Source organism: Pantherophis guttatus, chromosome 3 (genome assembly GCF_059756535.1).
Source record: "Pantherophis guttatus breed Tessera chromosome 3, ASM5975653v1, whole genome shotgun sequence".
Lineage (NCBI taxonomy): Eukaryota > Metazoa > Chordata > Lepidosauria > Squamata > Colubridae > Pantherophis > Pantherophis guttatus.
Window position 1 is genome coordinate 156,454,021 of NC_142065.1, and position 22,016 is coordinate 156,476,036.

The 22,016-nt window shown below is 36.6% G+C and overlaps 1 protein-coding gene and 1 long non-coding RNA gene across 2 annotated transcripts in view; one reads left to right on the forward strand and one right to left on the reverse strand.

Moving 5' to 3' along the window:
* Nucleotides 1–829: 829 nt before the first annotated feature.
* ZNF407 (zinc finger protein 407) overlaps nt 830–22,016 on the reverse strand; it is a 351,765-nt gene continuing 330,578 nt past the window's right edge. Inside the window, exon 9 of the mRNA XM_034429342.2 lies at nt 830–3,232. Coding sequence (XP_034285233.2) covers nt 1,887–3,232 — 1,346 coding nt within the window. The 3' untranslated portion in view covers nt 830–1,886. The remainder of the gene's footprint in view (nt 3,233–22,016) is intronic.
* Nucleotides 3,998–6,962, forward strand: LOC117672587 (uncharacterized). Its single transcript, XR_004593289.3, has 2 exons — nt 3,998–4,083; nt 6,905–6,962. It is a non-coding gene; the product is annotated as an uncharacterized LOC117672587 (long non-coding RNA).

The window sequence follows — 22,016 nt, forward strand, 5'->3', positions numbered from 1 at the left end:
CAGAGGGCTCCAGTTAACAGGCAAAATGATCAAGAAAAAATCTTTTCAATGAAAAACATTCCTTTGAGTACCTACGAGAATCTTGCAGAAGGCCATCATTTTGTAAAGGTCACTTTTATCCTGATAACAAACGGGAGTTGATCCTGTCATTGTTGGCTGAAGACAGTATTTAATAAGTAGTGAGCGGACTGTCACTTTTAAGAAGAATGAGCAAGTTAAACTTGGCTAATTGTGACTTTCAGTCTCTCTCTCCCTCTTTTTTTAATTTTATTCTTCCTCTTTATTTTGGGGGCTGATCTGACACATCCAACCTGGAAAATAAAAACAACAACACATTTGCCAATCTGACAAGCGCATGCCCCTTGCAGCTAATTTTAGAACAGACAATTGCGCTCTGACTTTTTGATAATCGGATGTATCATTTACGCGTCTTCTGCCCGATACTTTTGAATCATAAAAATTAGATAATTAAGATATTAAATTAAACTAATCCAGTTACTTCTTCTTCTTCTTCTGGCCTGAAAGTCGCGAGTCCAAATGGGAACAGAAAAATTTTCCCTCCCCTGCTCCTTTCTCAAATCAGACTGGGAGAGTAATCATGATGCCTAGTGGGAATTCTGTAAATCTATGACACTTTTCCAGCTTGCTTCTAAATGTAAAACTAAGACACTCAACATCCCCACATACAATTTGTGGGCAACAAATTTGCAGGCCTGTAGTAAAGTCTACTTAATGCCAGCTCTGTGTATTGATCAACAGTGCATGTCTGTAAGAACTCTCAGTGGGATCTGTTTCCAGGTAAGCTTAACATTAAAAATGAGAATACACCTTTTAATGCTGGTTTTTTTTTATTGTAAAGAACCAACTGTTTCCCTATATATGATAGCTACATCTCTTAAGGAAAAACAGAAGTTTTTATAGCAGAAAAATATTTGTTTTTTTAACAGGAACTTACTTTAAACAATCAGAACTTATCCACAACAAAATCAACATTCTGATCCAACAAGAAATAGATCAAAGTCAACTTTTTGCATTTAAGATTAATGGCAGAATTTAACATGGAAAAGGGTCATCAAATATTTGCAAAGCCCATTCATAAAACAAACTGCAAAATGGTATATATTTGAACGATACTATTTTTTTTTAAAAAAAGAAAAAATCCCAGCATTGATTACATAACAGGCATTAGCGAGTTTCTTTTGCTAATATCTCCACAAGGGTTGATTCCAGAGATATCTCATGGTATCCAGTGGGAGGTTCAATCACAATAAAATATTTTTTTTTTAAAAAAAGACTTTTTGAACCACACCATAAATTTATTTCATTGTGAATACTGCATTTTGAGTAGAAATAACTGGGGCGTATTTAAACAAGTTTGGAATGTAAAATTATTGCATACATAGAATGCCTTAATCTATACATTGTTGATGTCTATGTCAATTGGGTGATATGAGTACAGTACCTGCATATTTAATTTGCTCTCCCTACAGAAAGTCAGATAAATCAAATTCCATAATTAATCCCAAGAAAGATAAAACTATCAGATGTCAAAATATAATGAAGAGGTGATAAGCAAAATAAACCAAACTATCTAATGAAGATAATTAAATTAATATTTCGGTAGTTGCATCTGTGTATGTTCTGATTTTATTTTGTAAATTTTTCAATGTCTATAACCAGTGACAGTCTGATGTGCTCATGGAAAAACAAGGAAAATTCCCTTTTGTATGTAACATTCCCAGGATGGTGATGGTAACACCGTATAAATGCATTGAACAGCAAATAACATTTAGAAATGCTTTAAAAGTTAACAATAAAACATAATATATCTGATGTTTAATTCTTTCTTTTTTTTAAAGTTAATAGGTAGAGTATTTTTGTATCTTTTATAGTTCGCTGTTATCTCTTTGGCCCTGGATAATAGCTGTTTGTGAACCATCTTCTGTGTAAATGAGCATGCTACTTAGTTGTTCAACACTTCTGTCACAAGGATTTTGATTAGAATTTATAACTGTGGCAGCCTGCAAAAGTTCTTCAGTATCCTCTTTCTCTATCACAGTATGTGAATATACTCTAGAGTCATTCTCAATTTCCTGTGGTAATTGTGTTACTATGTAATGAGTTGCACCACTGGCAAAGTTATTGTTAGACTCCTGAACCATCGCTTGAGCAATCTCCTCTGTGACAATGATCTGTGAAATTCCACCATCTGCTTCAACCAAATCCATGTGTTGACTTTGGATGCTCAGGGTATGGCTGTCAGCCTCTTGCATTATTATTTGAGATCCTTCTCTAGATACCATATGCACGGTTCCTTCCTCATTCAAAATAACCTGAGTGACACCTTCTTTCATCAGCTGATCAGCTGCAGCTGAATCGCATACAGCGAACTGGAGGACTCCTTCAACCATTTTCTTGAAGGCAACTTGAGCATTTTCCTGAGATGAAATTATGGTAGACGGATGCATAACTTGTGTTACTACCTCCATGGACTGTTCTTCTTTAATTTCCTGAACACCATGGAACATTTGTGTTTCCTGTGTTATGTCATCCAGAGAAACGGCATCTGTTTCTGGATTTGACATTTGCAATGCTTCTTTGTGACAAAGCTGTGCTCTATCCAAGAGTTCTGCTTTGTTCTCCACCTCACCAAGTTCTGTTACAGCACAAAGCAAAGCATCTAACGCTGAGGCAGACTCAGGTGGGTGTACCCTTGATGTATCCAGAGATTCTTGTCTCATTATCTGTTGCACCACTGCATTATTTGGGGCTGAAGCCATCCCTATGGAAACAGCATCTTCAATAGCAGTTTCTCCTACAGAGCCTTCAACGACAACAAGTTGTGTTTTCCCATCTGACAATTGTTCGTTAAGTATTTGTTCTGGAAGTATACTGCTTACATGAGAGCCATTTTGATTTGTAGCTATCAGTTGTCCATCTTCAGTTATATGTACCACCCTTGCCACTTGGCCAGCCATTGCCAAAGTCTGAAGGGTAGCTGCTGCTGTTTCCTCCACTGAGGCATCAATCGTGAAATCACTGTCATATCCCTGAATAATTATCACCTGTTGCACTTGTTCACTGGGCTGTGGATGCCTCCTCATATCATGAAGCATCTTATCACTGACTGGAGAAATTTCATCCAGAGCTGATGAAGAAAAAGGGCTGGTGGTTTCAACAAATGTAGCTCCTTGACCCTTCAGTCGACATTCATAAGACTTAGAAACTATACCTAATAAGAGAAAGAAAGAATATTTTTTTAAAAAAAAAGTCAAAAAAACAGTTTCACAAAATACAGGTATGAACAATATAAAGATATAAAAATCACAGATGATATGTGGATGCTATTCTCCTTTCAAGTATAGGTTAACTACTGTGATAAATTCTGTATAAATAGTAGCGAAGAGAATACTCGTATATGCAGGATAGTTCATGTTCAGAGGAACTTAAGAATCCTATTTCTTTTTAGCCGTGCTGAAATGTATTTATATACTTTCATTAAATGTTTCATCAACAAATTTGTAAACCCTTTTGAATTTTCAATATTTCTGCACAAATATGACTTAAAATGTAATCTGTTTTTCACGCATGCAACTGGATGAAGATAATTCCATTGAAGAAATTAGTCAAAAACATTATATTTGTTACATTTATTTATTGAAGGAAATGATCCAAAGCTATAACTGTAAGAATTACAACTGTAAGATTCTTGAAGGTTAAATCTTGTCTAAAGCTGGAGATGAAATTATCCATACTGGGATATTAGACTATGTATGTTTTATACATTTGCTTATTGTTTTGTTATTTTTCTGGGTTTTTTTAAAAAAATATTTTATTATCTTTCTCAGGTGTAAGGCTGAAATTGTCAGTCCTAGAAGCAAAGAAGCTGAGACCAGTGGTGGGTTGCCCCCGGTTCGGATCGGTTCGCAAGAACTGGTAGTAAAACCGGCGGGTGGCTCCGCCCACTGACCTGGACGTCATCATAGGTGATCTGCGCATGTGCAGAAGCTTCTGCGCATGTGCAGAAGAGCGCACGAGGGCGCAGAAGAATGGGCGTGGGTGCGATGCAAACTGGTAGTAAAGGTAAGTAGAACCCACCCGTCTGACACCAGAAATGCTACAGGTGTCTTCAATATCTAAAACTGAGATACAAGCAGCCAGACACGACATAAGGCTGGTTTAACAGTTAAATCTTCAATTTTATGTATAATAGGCCATATTACCTGATTCAATAGTATGAAATCTTCATTATTATCACTCCATTTTCTGCAATACAAGTAACAGATCTATCCAAGTCTTATCCTTTTGAGTGTTCCACTTCAAGCTCCTAAATTCTGGTTCAGTTTCTGCAGAGATATTTATTGCTATTGCCCAGGGTGAAAGTCTAATAACAATCCTATTAGGGAATTTCAGTTGGCCAGGCTTAAAATATAATTAACACCAACATGATTATCATATTATGACTTTCCCAGATGTGTTCCATAAATGTGGGGAAAACATGGAATCTGTTCAGAGCTTAAATTCTGGTTTTCCAACCAACAAGTTTCCGAGATTTCCAAACTGGAAACACTGCAGGTTAAAATGTATGGCTGAACCATAGGGCTAGAAGTTCAGGATAGAAGTATCAAAAGCAGACACAAAAACTGAAGTATGATAGGTAAGGGCAGTGGTGAAATCCTCCGAGATTTGCCACCGATTCGCTGCACGTGCATGCCGAAATGCACACTGCACGCGCAGTATGCACCAAATGCACACTGCATGTGGAAAAAGGGGGCTTAAGAAGGTAAGTAGAACAGCAAGGGGGGGAACACCTGTGCCATGTGATTTATATTCACTAGAAAGCAGGATTTCCTGCTTTCTAGCGAATATAAATTGCACGGCACAGCTGATTGTCGGAAATACCAGTTTGGACCAACTGGTAGCATTTTTTTTACTACTGGTTCACCCGAATTGGTAGCTTTTATTACTATCGGTTTGTCAGAACAGGTGCGAACCGGTAGCATTTCACCTCTGGGTAAAGGGTAAATTTAGATTTGAAACGGGCCATTGCAGCTTCATCTTGACAGGCAATCTTTCCCCTAGATCTGAAGATAAATTAATGAAAAAAATTGTACAGTGTTTAACCCTAATCAATTTATAAGCAATGAATTGAATGAGATTTCAACCCTAATAAAGTTATAGAGAAGATATCTTAAGTTGTGTGAATCTATGCAGCAGTACTAAATTTGAATTTCTAATAGTAAAATCAGTCGATTATTTAATTTGCAATGATCCATTTGGGTTAACAATAGCACTGATAAATTGACTACAGACTATACAATGTAGTCTATATTTTTTTTAAAAAAATCACTATAAAATTCTCCGGCCAAGTCAGAATTACCAACAGTAGCTATGAAGGTACATTATGGGCAGCTTATGTATTGTAAGAAAATCTTAAAAGAAAGGTGGATTTACACTTTGAAGATGAAGTTTAAACAAGAACCACAAGCTGTTTAATAAAGGCTGCAGTTACATAGTATAATTAATCTGTAACAAAAAACCCCAACCAGTGGTGGGTTTCTACGCAAAGCGCGCGCACGAAGTGAACTGGTTGTTACACCGGTTGAAACCCACCACTGCCCTGAACATATAAACAGTCTGTGCATGTTCTCAGATGTTATTTGCTAGATAACCACTGATCTCCTGTGCCCTCCTTACCAGCTGAGCTTCTTTTAGGTCAACTTATTGCTGTGGAACATGTCCGTAGAGCTGTGGACGGGCTAAATCAGAAAACGGTATGCAGTTTATGTATCAATGGCACAAAGGAATCACCATTTGGCTGGAAACAAATCTGTTTACAGTTGAGGAAGAGCCCGTCAGGATTGGGCTCGGTTCTAGGTTCCATTTGGCTATCACTTAAACTTGAAAAGCTGGTTGGCTATGATTTACTGTGGATGTACAACATTGTCCTTGGAATGACTCGGTAGCATAATGCAATAAGAATGAATCTGTTGAATTTAAAATTGAAGAAGATATACAAAGTGGTTATGTAAGATTGCTAAATATTGTTAATATAGCAATCAAGAGCATGTGACAACTATTTCAAATTATTTGCTCCTCTGAGAGCAGCCTGGTTCCAGTACCTAGACATAATAATTTAGTAGAGTATCACAAACTCATGTGACCTTGTATTAGTATTAAAAACAACCTGGTCAGTAAGCAGAGCCTATGTCGCCTTACTGGCTTGCCCAAAGCAAGTAGCAAATTCAATGTGCATGTAAAATGAATAATCTACATTATATCATCCCTAACATTTCATATACTGTATATCTCAATACCATTTTTGATGAAATTACTGAACTCATAGATGTATCAGGATTTTAGGTTTAAAAAACCCTGTTTCACTTTCAGAATATCTCTATGCCAGCTATTAATGTGGAAGACTAGAATGCACCCATTATCAAAACAAAATTACATTATACCATTCTAATTTTAGATGGCAAGACAGAAGGGAGCCTTGATGTCATTAGAGAAAAGTTTTCTTTTTTAAAAAAAATTAGTGACTGAAATATTTGTCCAAGTTAAACAGCATGATTGATTTGGCACCCATTGATGGATTAAATTCTGGCAAGGAAAAACTGTAGGGGAGAACGAAATGGTTCTTTGTATTATTAACCTTATACTCTTTCTCTATGGAGATCATACTCAAGATTCTCAGCTTGAAAAAAAAGAATGGAAGGGAGAACATAACACAAAGAGACAATTAAAAATCAAAACCGATTCATATTTTGCAAGAGGATGATGTAATTAATTTCCACGTGAGTCTTGCTTTCGTCGACAAGATGCAGGCTCAGACTTGTAATGATATGGTCTTAAATCAAAACACAATCCTGCTCCAATATTATCCGTTGGACTAATTCCACAGATAAAGTCTTAAGAGTTGAACAGGAATGAAGTGATGGTGCATCAGAGCAGGATTAACAGAAGAAGATAAAGGAATATGTTTCCTCCCTTGGCTTCAGAGGTAAATGCTGCATCTGTGATTTTATTCATGTCCAGTCTTTGCTCAGCAATTGAACGGGAAGTCTCTTGGGGGTTGAGTTATCCTGTAAATTCCTTGCAGCACAGATAATTATGCCATTCTGACTGCTTGCTTAATCTATTTGAATCCAGAGGTGAGTTAGGCCACTTCCTGACCATTAAAGTAAACTACATGGGTAAATACTGCTGTCACTAAAGGGGTGTGATGAAGCTTAACTACACCAACATCTTAACTCCGGCTCAGTGCAACCCAAGCTATTCCATCATAGTTCATAAATGCGATTGCAGGTCCATCTTTTGATTCAGCAATTTAATAACTTCGAGTGCTGTCAGTAGTGCTTTGAAAAATGGATCCTATAAAATGTAACAGCCTCAATCAGATTGTAAAAGATTCACCCACGGAAGATTCTCCCATTTTCAACTATAATGAATTAATGTTGAGCTGTGTAGAAGTTCAAGTGTCAGTTAAACTAATGGGAATCTGTAGTGTAGGCTTAAATTTTAACTGGGCCAAAAATTTATTGGGAACATCAAGTTCAATTTTAGTGATCTTCATGGTAAATGTAATATGTGTAGCTGAATGGATTCCCTTTGTTTTGAGAGGATGGAAGTTAACAGAGAAAAAAATGTAATTCTAGAGATATGTTTTAAGAATTAGTTATGGCAAAGCATGCTCCCCCCCTACTTTCCTACTCATTTTTTTTTCTATTAAACATCACTTATCTTATATTTTAGAAATGCATTTTAAACAAATGCTGATACAAAGGAATGATTTTTTTTTGTTGACATAACAATTATAAAAATAAAATGCAAAGATGGCTGTACTTGCTGTTGATCGTCATTACAAAATATAAATGAACAGAATTACATTTTAAATTGATAAAATATAATAATGTAAAATTGCTATCTAGGGATAAAAGATCCTATGGATGTGTTTCATATCTATGGATATCAGGATCACAGAATTGGCTATTTTCCAAATATTCTGCATTTTCAACAGAGCCTTTATTTATCAGCTGGCACTTGGAGCAATTATTTAAGAAATGGAAAATCTTAAACATTTTGGGATATTATTATCTGTATACTCTATTCATGTTTATAGGCCACCTTTTCAGCAAAACAAGAGAAGATATGCTTTCTTTAATGTGATTAATGAAGAGTACAAATAAGATTTAGCCCAGCTGTGTTTTTGAAATCAAGAACTGAGTATTTTGCTGTTGTATGTCTATATTATTTTTGTTACAGCCCTCATTTCCCTGGCCTCCACCCTCTTAGAATAAATACCTTATTCTTTTGTTAAGCTCACATTTAATTAAAATGTACAGGATTTGTGCAGTGAACTTGAATGAAACAAATAAAACAAGGGCCCCCCTCTCTTGAAGGCATACGTTGTGAATGAAAAATGTCATTACAGTCTAAAAAATTTTGCAGTAAACAGGGCCTACAGAGGGAAGTTTCCTCTGTAATGACATCCATAAAATACACAAATGGCACTTTTAGTACCATCCTGAATATGGCATTTTCTGTGCTCTACACACAATCTAAATGGTTTGATCATAGAGCATAATACTCCATTGGGTTTATAGAACAATCAATGTTCCATAAAATGATGTATTTATCCAATAGTAGGCTCAGCAGTTACTGGTGTATGACATTGTAGGACACTGGCTTTGTACTGTTCAGCAGCACACATGCTGGCTGTAAAACTTATCTAACACTACTTCAACAACTTCATCTCATCTGTGTCAAGTAATTTGTTGAAGCCTCAGCTTGGCTTAAAAAAAAACTTGTAATAAAAATTCATAGAATTTTCAAGAGAATGAAAGCTGATGACAATAGAAAGGTCACATTGTGTCTCCACTAAAGGGGTCAAGGGTTATTTGCAGTTCTAAAACAGAAAGTAGATTTCATGCATCGTGTAGCAGATAAAGATGGCATTAAAAAGACTTGTCTCCAAAAGTAATGCATAACGTATCAGGAAAGTCTGGGTTAACGCAATATTGCATGTAAACCTCCACTTTGGCTTTTCTTTTATACTTTAACAGGCATCCGTCTGGGCTAAAGTGTACCTTGCTGATCAAGACAAAATCAAGGAAATGGACTAAAGAATGTTGAGTGATATATGCATATTTTTAACTATATGTTTTGATGACTTTACCTTTCTTTTCTATATAGGTGTTATTAAGGATTTTATCTACTGGGCATTACTCCTGCTGGTTATTTCCCTATGTTATGTTCATTGTAATTATTACAATTGAATATTTTAAGTAACATTACATGAAAGACAATCTTTAGGCAGCATATATCGACCAACTGAAATCCTTATGTTCCCACAAGAGATCTAAGTTCAGCCCTCCTCCATGAATTCTATTGACCCTTATCTAGAGCCAATTAGGTTTGACCACTAGTAGATCAGATTCTTGTGTATAAGTAGAATGAAATAAAGTTCTAGTGCTTTGAATTCTACTCCTGTTCCTGGTTTCTTGCGCCTAAACCACTTCCTGAGCATATACTATACAATGAATAGAAGCAGTTAGAAATGTTATTCCAAAAGTCTTATCTCTAGAACAATACTCACTATGCATCCCAATGCCCACTAATGTCTTCCAAAGCAACCTGGATGAAAGTAAGCATAATTTTTCTCTAACAGTTCATAAAACAAGGGTCAGAATAAGACATCATTTTTATGGCTCTAAAGCAAGCTACAATCTGAACTAACTGGGCAGATTTCTTTTATCCAGGGAGCAAGCATGGAAATAATAAAATTATGCTAACTTTGCAGAAAACAAAGGGGTTAATATCATTATTTTTTATTTTATTATACCAAGTTAATTAACAGGACAACATATGCACATATAAAATGGTTTTAATAATAAAAAGAAGGAAAAGAGTAAAAAAAAAAGGGGGAGTCTTGTAAATAATATAATCAACAAAACCACTCAAAAAACTGGACCATGTCAATTAAAAGTCTTCTTCCTTGTCCCTTTGTTGAAAAAGCAATTAATTCATGTATTGGCAGACAAGATATATCAACAATTCATTGCTGCAACTCTGTTATAGATTTCCCTTTCCAGTGTCCTATGATAACTCTTTTAGCCAGCAGGTGTTTATTTCACTCTGAGGAAATTGTGAGAGGCAGTCAAGCAAAACTAGCTGTATTATTTTGCCTGCCTTAATGCAAGTGTGCAGCCACCTGAAGGTTTTTCTAGTGATTCTACAAAGCTATTCCCATGCTATTATTTAGTTAGTTGCTTGTGTTACTTATAAGCCGCCTCAATTTCCAAGCAAATCTAGCCAGTGTACAACAATATTACATTATAATTACAGCAGTTTTTTATCCTGGCATAGCATGATTTTCCCGCTTCAAAGAGACATGTCATATTAGAAATAGACTTTAAACCAGGGGTGTCCAACTTGGCAACTTTAAGACCTGTGGATTTCAGCTCCCAGAATTGGAGTTGCCATTTTGGCTGGGAAATTCTGGGAATTGAAGTCCACAAGTCTTAAAAGCTGCCAGGATTGGACAGCCCTGCTTTAAAGTTCTTGATAGTACAACTTCCATTACAACTCAGATATTTTAGCAACCCAAAGACAGGACGGCCACACAGTTTTCAAAATATTTTCCCTTGATAACATTAGCAATTGATAAATAACATTGCCTGAGAACAGGTGGGATAGCTATTGCGAGTATGCAAAGAGTTCTGTGCTTTAGCTGCCATATGCCTGTGCTCAGGATGGGGAGTGATGGTGATGTCAAAATGGCAGCCATGACCATGCAATCCCTTTTTTTACATGCATCAGACATACAATGCACATAGGAAGAGGCTCGGGACTCTGACTGCATGCTTGCAGCCATCATCTCAACATTTTTGATAGGGTCAATCAAGCAGGAAAACATTTCTAATGAGACTTCTATCAACTCCTCTACAGTATGTTCTGTGCTTACAGATCGAAACTGTGCCCATATTATCTTTGCCAGCTATTTTTAAACCTATGTTACTCTGTGAAGAATTTTATGCATACACATTGCTACGAAAATAATTTATACTATCAAAAACAATGACAACTAGCAGATAGTTTACAAGATAGTATTGTATTCTCTTGGGTAATTCCACTGAGGATTTGGGGTTTTGTGTTTAACTTGGCTCCTTATGTTTTCTTGTTAGTGCGCTAAAACGATTACTGTCATAACTTGCTAGTCATATCTATGCTTTGTTTATAAATGGAAGCACGATACAGTGTACTGTCATATCTTTCCAGAGCAAATTATAGGAAATAACCATTTATCTTCATTGCAGACACTTTCTTATGTTTGGTAGAAAACAAACCAGTATTCACCAACTGCACAGAGGCACCATTAAAATCAGATTTACAGTAAACAGAACCTGCAGCTGGGGTAAAACACTGTTAGTATTTTAATTATCAGCAAGGCTTTTGGAGGTCTAACATCTGCTCACAGCCAAAAGACAGCAGCTGTTTGTATACACATGAAACAATGTGAATTTTTGTCTATAAATATTAAAATATACTGTATGTGGTGTATACGTTGCCACAACACTCTTATTAGGACTGTCATGTCTATGGGGCATCTAAAACTCTTTCTTGCTTCTAGTAAATTCAGAAAGAGCTGAGTCCCTTCAGAAGAATTAGAGCCAAAGACAGCAAAAATTCTTGAATCCGTAAATTGAACATACTTACAAGGGTTATTTAACTATGAAAATGCTTAGAATCTAAATCCTTACAAAATATCAGCGGTATGTTCTGATCACTGCACTTTCAAATGACATAAAGGAGAGGACATTTCAGAATAATGTTGAGGGTGAAACCCAATAAAATTTTTAATATTTATAATCTTTCCTTTCTTTACAATTCTCAAATATATTTTTGAATGGTTAACATCGAGAGAGCACTAAGGACCCCTGATTTCAATGCTGAGCTACAAATATCCTCCTTTATTGGTACTTACACTACTGCAACAGAATCTACATACAGCTATCTTTGAAGACGACTCAAATGTACAGAAAGTAACAGCCAGGTTGTTGGAAGCGTCATTGATTTTTCTAAAAAGATACTTGCATTGGGATAGCAATTGTGTTTATGGTTGTAATATCATGTTTTATCTGATTCTGTAAACAGAATCAGAACAGTTTGGATGGAGGTATGCAAATTTCCACAAATAAATCAACATTCCAAAATTCATCATGTATTTGTAAAGCAACTTGAAAAAGCAAATTGATACCTGATTTAATCCTGAAAAACAGCATACGTTTACTGCAATGGCCCAATTCTTAATTTTTATCAACAGTGTGTTTTGAACTAAGTTATCCAACAACACAGGCTTTGGTGCAGTGTTTTGCTCTCTGACAAAGCATTAGGAATAGCTGCCAATCAAATGAAAAAAAGATAGCCAATTTGTCACATCTTTTCACTGCCAATCTATGAAATGTGCTTAAACACATTTTGTTAATACTCACATATGCTCAACACTATTTAGCAATTTATTTCAGCTGTGCTCAATGTCTTAGAAATTTTAGCTGGGGATAACAGGGTTTCCAGTTGAACACAACTAAAAACAGATATCTTATCTCAAACAGTTTTTTAAATGTGTTGTCGTTTGCAGTATGCTCTTGGGTGTTTAAGTTATTTTGACTTCTCTGTGATGGTTCTTTTTATTCTATTCATGCTTGAACTCCACAAAAAGTGGCTGGGGAAGAATTTCATGGACATATAAGAAGAACGTCTGCCAGCAATTGAGATAAAATATCTAACAATGTTGCTGATGGAAGACACATGGATGCCAAATGATGCTGTTTTCAAAAGCTTCAAAATTAACTCCTTTTAGTAATAAGGTCCTCCTAACATTCCTACCATTATTAAATCTATCGATTCTTTAAAAAATGGATCAAATGCAGAAACAGAGAACACAGGTAGCATAAATATTCAATCTACTTGATAGGTCACAAGTGAAAGTGTGTTGCTTAGATTCTATTTGCTAAAGGATATTTTAGGATGTATTTAATACAGCCCTTAACTGTAGTTGACGAAATATTTTTTTTTAATGACTGCACTTTTCAGTACATTGTCCATGGATGTATATTCTTTCAATCAAATGTCAATATATCAGTGCCCTTCTAGTCCTTTTTATCTCCAGAAACAGTAGCTCTAATGCACAGAAATTTACTCTCTGCTCCTTATATTCATGGATATTAATTAGCACACTGCATTGCATTGCATTGTATTGTTTTGCTTTAGGGGAAAAATGTTTTTTCACTATGCTATGAGACTTCCCTATGATTGGGATTGTAATCACATAAACTGAAATCACTTTCTCCCTCATATCCATTTTCATCCTTAAGCGTACTTTCTAAAGCAAATTAATACCTCACAAATGATACAATTAATTGAAGCTGATTTTTCATTTCTGTTCAATATAACAGGCAGACTTTATTCAGCAGTATCCAATTATTTCTAGCTTATATATGTACATAAAATGCAAGGCTGCTTGTGATTTCAGACCCCATACTGCTTTTGAAAGGATAGCATCAGTGGTGGGTTGCTACCGGTTCTACCCGGATCGGCAAACCGGTAGCAGCAGCGGCGGAAGGCTCCGCCCACCCACGCCGGACACTTCTGCACATGCGCAGAAGTGTTGCGCACAAGTGCGCGCACGAGCAAACTGGTAGCAACAGGTTTTTCAACCCAATACTGGATAGCATATCACTTACCCACTAACAGAAACCTTCAAAAAACGGAAATCAAAGGTGTTGCATGCTGAGAAAAGTTTTTCTCATTCTTTATTTTTCTCTTTTCTCTCTACGATTACTTTAAGGTGAAGATCTTGAGGTGGATTAGTATTGCTGCCACCATAAATAACACAGAATATGACTGTTCACAAATGCTGAATTTCACTGTGAAATGGACACATCTGAGCTGGCCAACAGGTAAACACCCAGACAGAATTGTAGTTTCCTAATCTTAAACCACAAATTAAGAAAGATGACTTTTCTTTTTCAGAAATACTTTTAGAGCAATGAAACTATTTCATTGAGGGCCGCATTAGGGTTGTGTTTGACCTCGGAGGGCCGGGGTGGGTGTGAGTGGGTGGGCATGGCCAGCATGACATCACTTGTGCTGGGGGTGCCGGAGGTGGCCCAAGTGCTCTCCCAGTGAAAATGGTCTCCTGGGCCCCATTTTCAGCTGCAACAGCCTCCTGCAGCCCTCTGCCAGTGAAAATGGACCTGGGGGGAGGGCATATTGGCAGAGGGCTGCAGAAGGCTGTCATGGCTGAAAACAGAGCCTGGGATGGCTATGCATGGCCCTCCTGAGCTCTGTTTTTGCTGGCAGAGGCACCGCGGGCCAGTCCTTTGCTGTTTCCAGGGTGGCCCCACAGGCCAGATCTAAGAACCCTGAGGGCTGAATCCAGCCCGCGGGCCTTGAGTTTGACACCCCTGTTTTAGAATAACCCTTCTTGCTATTATTTTTTCTTTCTTTTCTCCAACCTTTAGATTCATAGATCTATCCTGGAAATGGAAAACAATAATTTTTCCTTTTGTCTCCTTTCAAAAACCCACAAAAAATTTGTTGCAGATCCTTGGAATGAACTTAGGTACTTCAACTCCAAATTTACTGTAAATGCACTTAGTTCTCTGTGATTTCAAATCATCTTATTCCTGATGAATTTAAATGCAGATTTCTAACGCGTTTAAATAAACACTATTTAAACCTGTTAGTTCATCAAATGCAAACACTGCACATTAAGCACGGAATATCAACCACTCATGAAAATGATGGGAAGTGACACCAAAGTAATAACATGATTACAGGTTTATGGATTTCTGAAGTCAACATAAGCCAAATCCCCCCCCTCTCCAAACCCTTATGTGATTTTAGCAGATGAGATGTTTCAGTACAGTCTGTTTTTTATCTGAAATGCATATAGCACATTCAGATCAGCAGTCCTGTAACTTGAAAGACTGCTAGAAGAATTTGGAGGACTAACAGAAAACAAGAAACGGCATGAATTGGGAAGGAAGCCAGTATGACAACTGGGGACAAGGCCACAATAAGGCAAAAAGTGAGACAAATTGTAGCTTATGGATGCTACCAGCAAGCCTTCACAAAATAGTCAAATGGAAAGCATTGTGCAGGAACAAAAGGCCGTAATGACAGAATTGGGCTTTTTTTTTTCCCCCGGAAAGCAGCCAGCCACAGATGGGTCTGTCATACCGTATGCTTCCTTTTTAGGAAACCTCAGCTACTGTCACTTGGCATCATGCTTATAGACAAAGAAAGCTACAGGCTGAAGTGTGAAGAGGGCAAAGGGACTACCAAATAGGTCTACAAATACCCCAATTTTTAGTATGTTTCATTTGATCAACTGGTCACCTAGAATTCTAGTTAAACACCATGCTGTATAGATTTCACTTGTCCTTTAATTCCATTCATACATTTCCATTTTAAATTAGATGACATCGTAAGTAGCACAAAAGCCTTCATCAAAAAATAACATTTTCTAAATATAGTTGTACTCTTTCTTGGCAGTTTGCAAACTACATGAAATGAAACCTCCTTCTTTTAACATACGGGCAAAAGTATTTGCTGTATGTAAATGAAACTGATACATTTAGGCTGTAAACAAATATATGGGGAAAAAAATATTTCTCTTGGATGGGTTCAAAGGCCAATTCTGGAAAATTTATCTTCTCATAGAAGGGGTTATATTAGTTAATCAATTCTCAATAGCATCCTATTCCTTTCTGGATTTTTTAGCCTATCCAATCCTAAAGGCTTAAAATTATAATTCACATTATATAATATTCAGAAGCATAGAGGAAAATTAGCTGACTGAAGTGAAATCTTTATATAGATACGCATTCATTCCAATTCAATCCTCAAATCCAGAAAGAAGAGAAGTTCAGGGTTTTTTTTTTAAAGTATCCAGTATTGTAGTTGCAAGAGAAGGAAACAGAGCTGTACAATTTAATTTTAAGATCCACTAAAAATGCTCAGTTTAAATACTGCTGAGTTTAATACGAGTAAAAGAGGCTCTAAACGAAGGGTGTCAAACTCAATTTCATTGAGAGCTGCATCAGGGTTGTGTTTGACCTTGGAGGGCTGGAGTGGGCATGGGCAACTCAACGTCACTTGTGTTGGGGGTGCCTGTGGTGGCCCAAGAGCTCTGCCAGAGAAAATGGACTCCTGAGCTCCGTTCTTGGTTGCCATGGCCTCCTGTAACTCTCAGCCAGCAAAAACAGAGCTTGTGGCTCTCCCAAGCTCTGTTTTCGCTGACAGAGGCGTTGTAGGCCAGTCCTTCGCTATTTCCAGGGTGGCCCGTGGGCTTAAGAGCTAAGCACCTCACGGGCCGGCTCTGGTTCCCGGGCCTTGAATTTGACACTCCCGCTCTAAGCTCAATGCTTATCTATGACTTTCTCTCACGTAAGACTCCTCCCTCACCCACCCTTCTTTTCCCTCGTTTATAAATTTGGCAAATTCACACAAGTTTGAAATAAAGTACCGGTACTAAACAGACTGCCAGGTTATGGTATCCACGCACAGACAGTATATTTCCTTGCATTTCTACTTTCTGTACCCACAAACTCAACAATTTTATAAATAAATATAGAAATGCTGAAGGTTTTTAAGAAGGAAAACCATTATTTGGAAGCAGATAAGGGGCATTTACCAGAGGCAAGCAAGCCTATTTTGACATTTCAAGGCTAACGTTGACCTCCGCTATTTCCAATCTTCTCTGATGCTGGTTTCTCTCTCATTATACTTTTTAAGATAAATGGGAAAATTCAGGGTGAAAGGAACTGGAAGCCAGGTAAGGATTAAGATGAAAGCAGTAAGTTGGTTTTGAATCATATCTTGATTTGGCTTTTCTGAACTTGTATTCCTTTCTCTAACATCCTTTTTCTTACAAATATTGTGTTATGCTGCTGGTTGAGGAATTCTGGGAATTGAAGTCCATACAACTTAAAGTTACCAAGGTTGAGAAACATTGGCATGGTAAGTAAGTAAGAAGAGTAAGAAGTAAGAAGAGATCCTATGTGCCTAAACCCTTTGCTTATGTCCATAAAGTTTATCTTTCAGCAATAATGATACATATAAAGATTCTGCAGTTACATAATCAAATAGAAAGGTCCTTGCTTTGGACAGAATCAAGAGTACAAATAGTTGCAGTCAATGGCAAGGGAGAGTTCAGCTACCTTGTGGACTTTGGAATGGTCTAAATTTCTTGGTAGCAGAAAGTTCATCTCGTAAAATCAGATGTTAGTACAGAAAGATACAGCCACACATTCCTTTAGGATACATGATCTACAAGAAGGAACCCATTAGATGACATATTTAAAGATCCAGAGAGAAGGGCTTAGTGTTTCTGAAGTAGAAATCTTTGGTGCAGGGAATCAAAATGTTGGCAAAGGATATCAGCAAAATGTCCAAAGTGGACTTCTTGTCTTCTGAAATATTGTGTTCTAGAAAAAAAAAAGTCTGAAGAAAATGTGAGAAAAATGTTAGGCCTTATGGTTGTAAAACAGTTTTAAGCAAGGGTGTCCAACCTTGGCAAGTTTAAGACTTGTGGATTTCCACCTCTAGAGTTGAAGTTCAACTTCCTCATGGCTGGCTAGGGCATTCTGGGAATTGAAGTCCACAAGTCTTAAAGTTGCCAGAGTTAGACACTCCTGCTTTAAAAGTTTCAGCAGGCTCAGCCAGTATTTTCCAGCAAGTCTGTAACTAAATGGATACTATGAGAAGGGTTGCATAGAATGAGAAACCAGATTACAACAGTTGCATGGGCTGTAGCAGCTCCCTTGGGTAACGTGACTCTACTGTTATGAAAATTGCAATAGAGACATTTGTCATTACAGGATACTGCTGCAGTGCATCAGCGATGAAGCCAACAAGTATTCTGTTCCAGTGAGGCACAGTGGAGCCATATGGGTTCAAATGTCACAGTTTTCATTTTGAGATCTCTGGTGCCTCCTATTCATATATTCTGGAAAATACACAATAGTTTTTATTTTCTCTTCCTTTAGCCTGAATTTATAAACAATTCCACCGAGAAAGCTGAAAAGAAGGAAGATGGCAGAAGAAGTAATCATACTCACAGAGGGCTTATCGGTAGTTGCTCATCAAACTAAATTGAGGTTTTCCAGTGGTACCACAAAGTTCAGGCCTGAGTCATGCACTTTTCAACATTTTGATTAATGACTTGGATGAGAGGATAGAAGGAATGGTTATGAAATTTGCAGATGACACAAAATTGGATAGGATAGTTAATATTCCGGAACATAAAAATAAAATTCAAAATGATTTTGATAGGTTAGAAAATGAAATTACAGAGAAAAATGGAAAGTTGTGCACTTGGAAAACAAAACAAAACCCCCAATGCATAGTAAATACCTGATTTGGCAACGGTTGCCAGTTTATTAATAAAATCTATGAATAGTAGTTGATTGCAAATTGAATGAGTCAATAGTATAATATGGCTGTAAGAAAAAGAAATGCAAGTTTGGGTTAGATTAAAGGAAATATAGCTTTTTTAAAATCATAGAAACTATTACTCCTACTTTAGTTTGCCTTACTCATAATCCCAATTAGAGTATTGTGCCTGGTTTGGGGCAGTAAAGAAGGATTCATTTCAGACAAACTGGAACAGATTTATAGGACAATGTTTTTAGAAATTAAGTCCTAGGAAAATATATACAAAGGGATTGTTTGCCCTTAAAAATGGGATATGATAGTTCTCTCTAAGAATCTTAAAACAGCTATTCAAATTGCTATTCATTGAACCTGAAGGTTTCATGAGAGATTAAAAGCAGAAGAGAAAAGTTCACTTGAATTTGGCCAATTTTCTATCATTGGAGCTTTGTCTACAGAGCAGGAATGTAAGGATTTAAAACAAACAAACAAACAAAGTAATCAAGCAGTAAACTAGCCTAGAAATAAGGAGAAATTAATTAGTAGAATGGCTTGCCTTCATAAGTTCTGGGTGCTTCATCACTGGAAATTTTTAAGAGGAGACTGGACAACCCTTTGTCTGTAATGGTATAGGGGGTTGGACTAGAAGATCTCCAAAGTCCCTTTCAATTCCATTATTCTCCATTATTCTACAGCTTCTGTAGATTGAAAATGTTTGAAAACTCCTGCTTTAAAGGGTGCTACATAGAAAAAAGGCCAAGATCTGTTCTCTATATGCCAGAATGGAGTTAGTTAAAGTTATAAATACATATAAGCTACAGGAGAGCAGATTCTGATTAAATGTTTGAGGAAACAACTGTCTCTTGGTAAGGCAACATTACTCATAGAAACAATGGACTCCACTTTATTGAGTGCATTCAAACAGACATTGAGCAGCCATTTCTCATCAAAGCGTTATTCCAATTTCTTCAGTAAGCTGGAAGTTGACTCAGAGGTCTAAATGGACCTCTCCAATTTGGATTTTTAACACGAAATTCCAAGGCTGGATGGAGAAAAACTAATGTATGTTGATATGATTTGTAGATTGCCATCCGAATAAAGAGGTAACTCTTTCACACAGAAGCTTATTGTTCTTATAAAAGCTTGTCCTCTGATAACCTGAACACTGAAAAGTTGAGTTGCGGGTCATATCCAGGTTCCTCTCTCTTCTCCATATCCCAGCTGAAAACTGTTCACACACAGAGGCAGTGGTGCAAGCTTTAAGTTAGACAAATCTATTTCTGTTTTAAAAAGCTAATTGTCATGGCAGTGCAATTTTAAAGCAAAGTGGTGTGCTTGGTGTTCTCATTTGCATGACAATACCCAGAATCCTCTTGTACTTCACAGCTATTTCATGGAAGTGGTGATGATGTGAACAAGCTTGGGGAATAAACCCAGTCATGTGCCTCTGCTTTGTCTGTGCCATACATTTTGGTCTTCAGTGTGTTTTTGAGGGGGACAGAAAATGCAAAAGCTTAGAGGAGCACAACACCAAAGCTACCTGGAATGTTTTTGATCTACTTCTATTGGTCATCCAAACAATAGCTGTTGGGATGGTAAATTTCTATAGCTATTGATTAACTGATCAGCAGGTTCTCCTGTGAATATTTTCCCAGTGCTGACATTAGTCATCTAGGGCTCTGTCAAGAGAGCTGTCACAATACATTAACTATCAATTAAAAAAATGAGACAATTAACATGTTGAATTGAATTAAGAAAACAATTGAACAAAGCTAATTTTATTCATCCAGTCTCCCTCACACACTCTCACACACTCTGCTTGCTGTGTAAAATAAATTCACTACGTTCATTTAATGCTCAGTGTAGAATTTCAGACTGCTCTATTGTGTGGATTTCACTGTTGAGATACTGGAACACTAATTGTCAGTTCCCACTGATCAAAGTAATTTGGTTGAATAATTGGTTTACATACTATATTTTATTTGTGTCCCCCACCAGCAAAAGGAAGAAGAGAAGTGTTATGATAAAAGATGATTTAAAGGGGAGACAGCATTTCCACAATCACCCCAATCTGGTTGCAATTTAGCCAGGAATATGTTTTCTGAGCAATATATACTATGATGTGGAAAATAAAACACCTGACACAGAATTGGAGATTGGGTTTCAAATTATTAAAACTATACACATTTCTTTTCAGAAAGTAATTTGTGCCTTTTAATATAACAATTCTACCATATCTACTAAAACTTAAACTCTTTTTTAAATAGTGGAGATTATTTATTAATTTATGGTCTATTTATATTGTTAAATGTTTAAAATTATTCATTGGAAAAATTGTTTGTTGTCTGAGCCTAAAATTTTCTGAACTAGCAGCTTTAATTTTATTTCTTTTATATACAATAAGCTCTCCAAATCCTCAAACCCTATGCAGTTTTCTTCAGATGTACATCCAGAAAGTTCATATCAGCCTTATTAATTCAGCTGTTGTTGTTGTTTTTTTATCAAGATCTAGAAACTGACAATCAAAGTAGAAACAATCTTCCTCAACTATTTCTGGACATTGTCTGTTCATGAGGATGTAGGCATTTGTGGTCAGCAATTTGCAATTTCAGAAATTATTCTTTAAATGCTTTGTAAATCTTTTGAACTCATTAATTAAGTAGCAATATGTCACTTATTTTGTTTGATACAAAGGAATTGATTAAATTATTGCTGATTCTATAACATAAAACAAGATTCAGTCATTTCTTTTACCTTGATGATATACTGCCTTACTGAGAAAGCTATAGTCTCAAAGAGTTGCCTAGTTCCAAGATAAACGTATAATATACTACTCGGAAGCACTATCATCTGAATTACTAAAAGTACATGTGTTTGGCCTCCAGAGGGTATCTCTCAGGCACCCTTTCACTATGGTGTGATAATACACTTCTGCAGTCTATCTCAAATATTTAATTATAAAATATAATGCTTAGCAGTTGTTAACTCATGTTTAGTGACCATATAATGTGACTATTGAATTTGCTTCCAGAAAAATAAAACATTCTCCTTTAAGAATATGCAAGCAATTTCCTTAATCCCCATCAATTCACCAGGATGTTAGCATTCTTCTATTTTCCTCAAATATGCCTAGCAAAACATTTTTTCCCAAGTTTATCATTGGTTTAAATTGCATGACCACTAGGTGTGTTTTTGGTTGCTCATCATCACCTTAAGAGAGAAGCCAATTTTTATCCGGTCCAGTCTGATTCTTATTGCAGATCATACTACTCCTCTCCAAATCCACAATTTGAAGATGACTTGCCTTTTTTATTTATTTTCATTGCTTGGCCTTTAATCTATACATTATATCATCTATATGTTTCACATGTTCCTATAGAGAGTGCATGCTCCAGGTTCCTTCTTTGAAGTCTTGTCAGATTATGGGACCTAGAAAATGTGTCTTTTCAGTGGTTGCCCCTGCTCTCTGGAATAACCCCCTCCCAGATATACGACAGGTTCCAATTTTCCTTGCCTTTAGAAAACCCTTAAGACTTGGTTCTCTTCCCAGGCATTAGGGGCTGGTTGAGTGTATT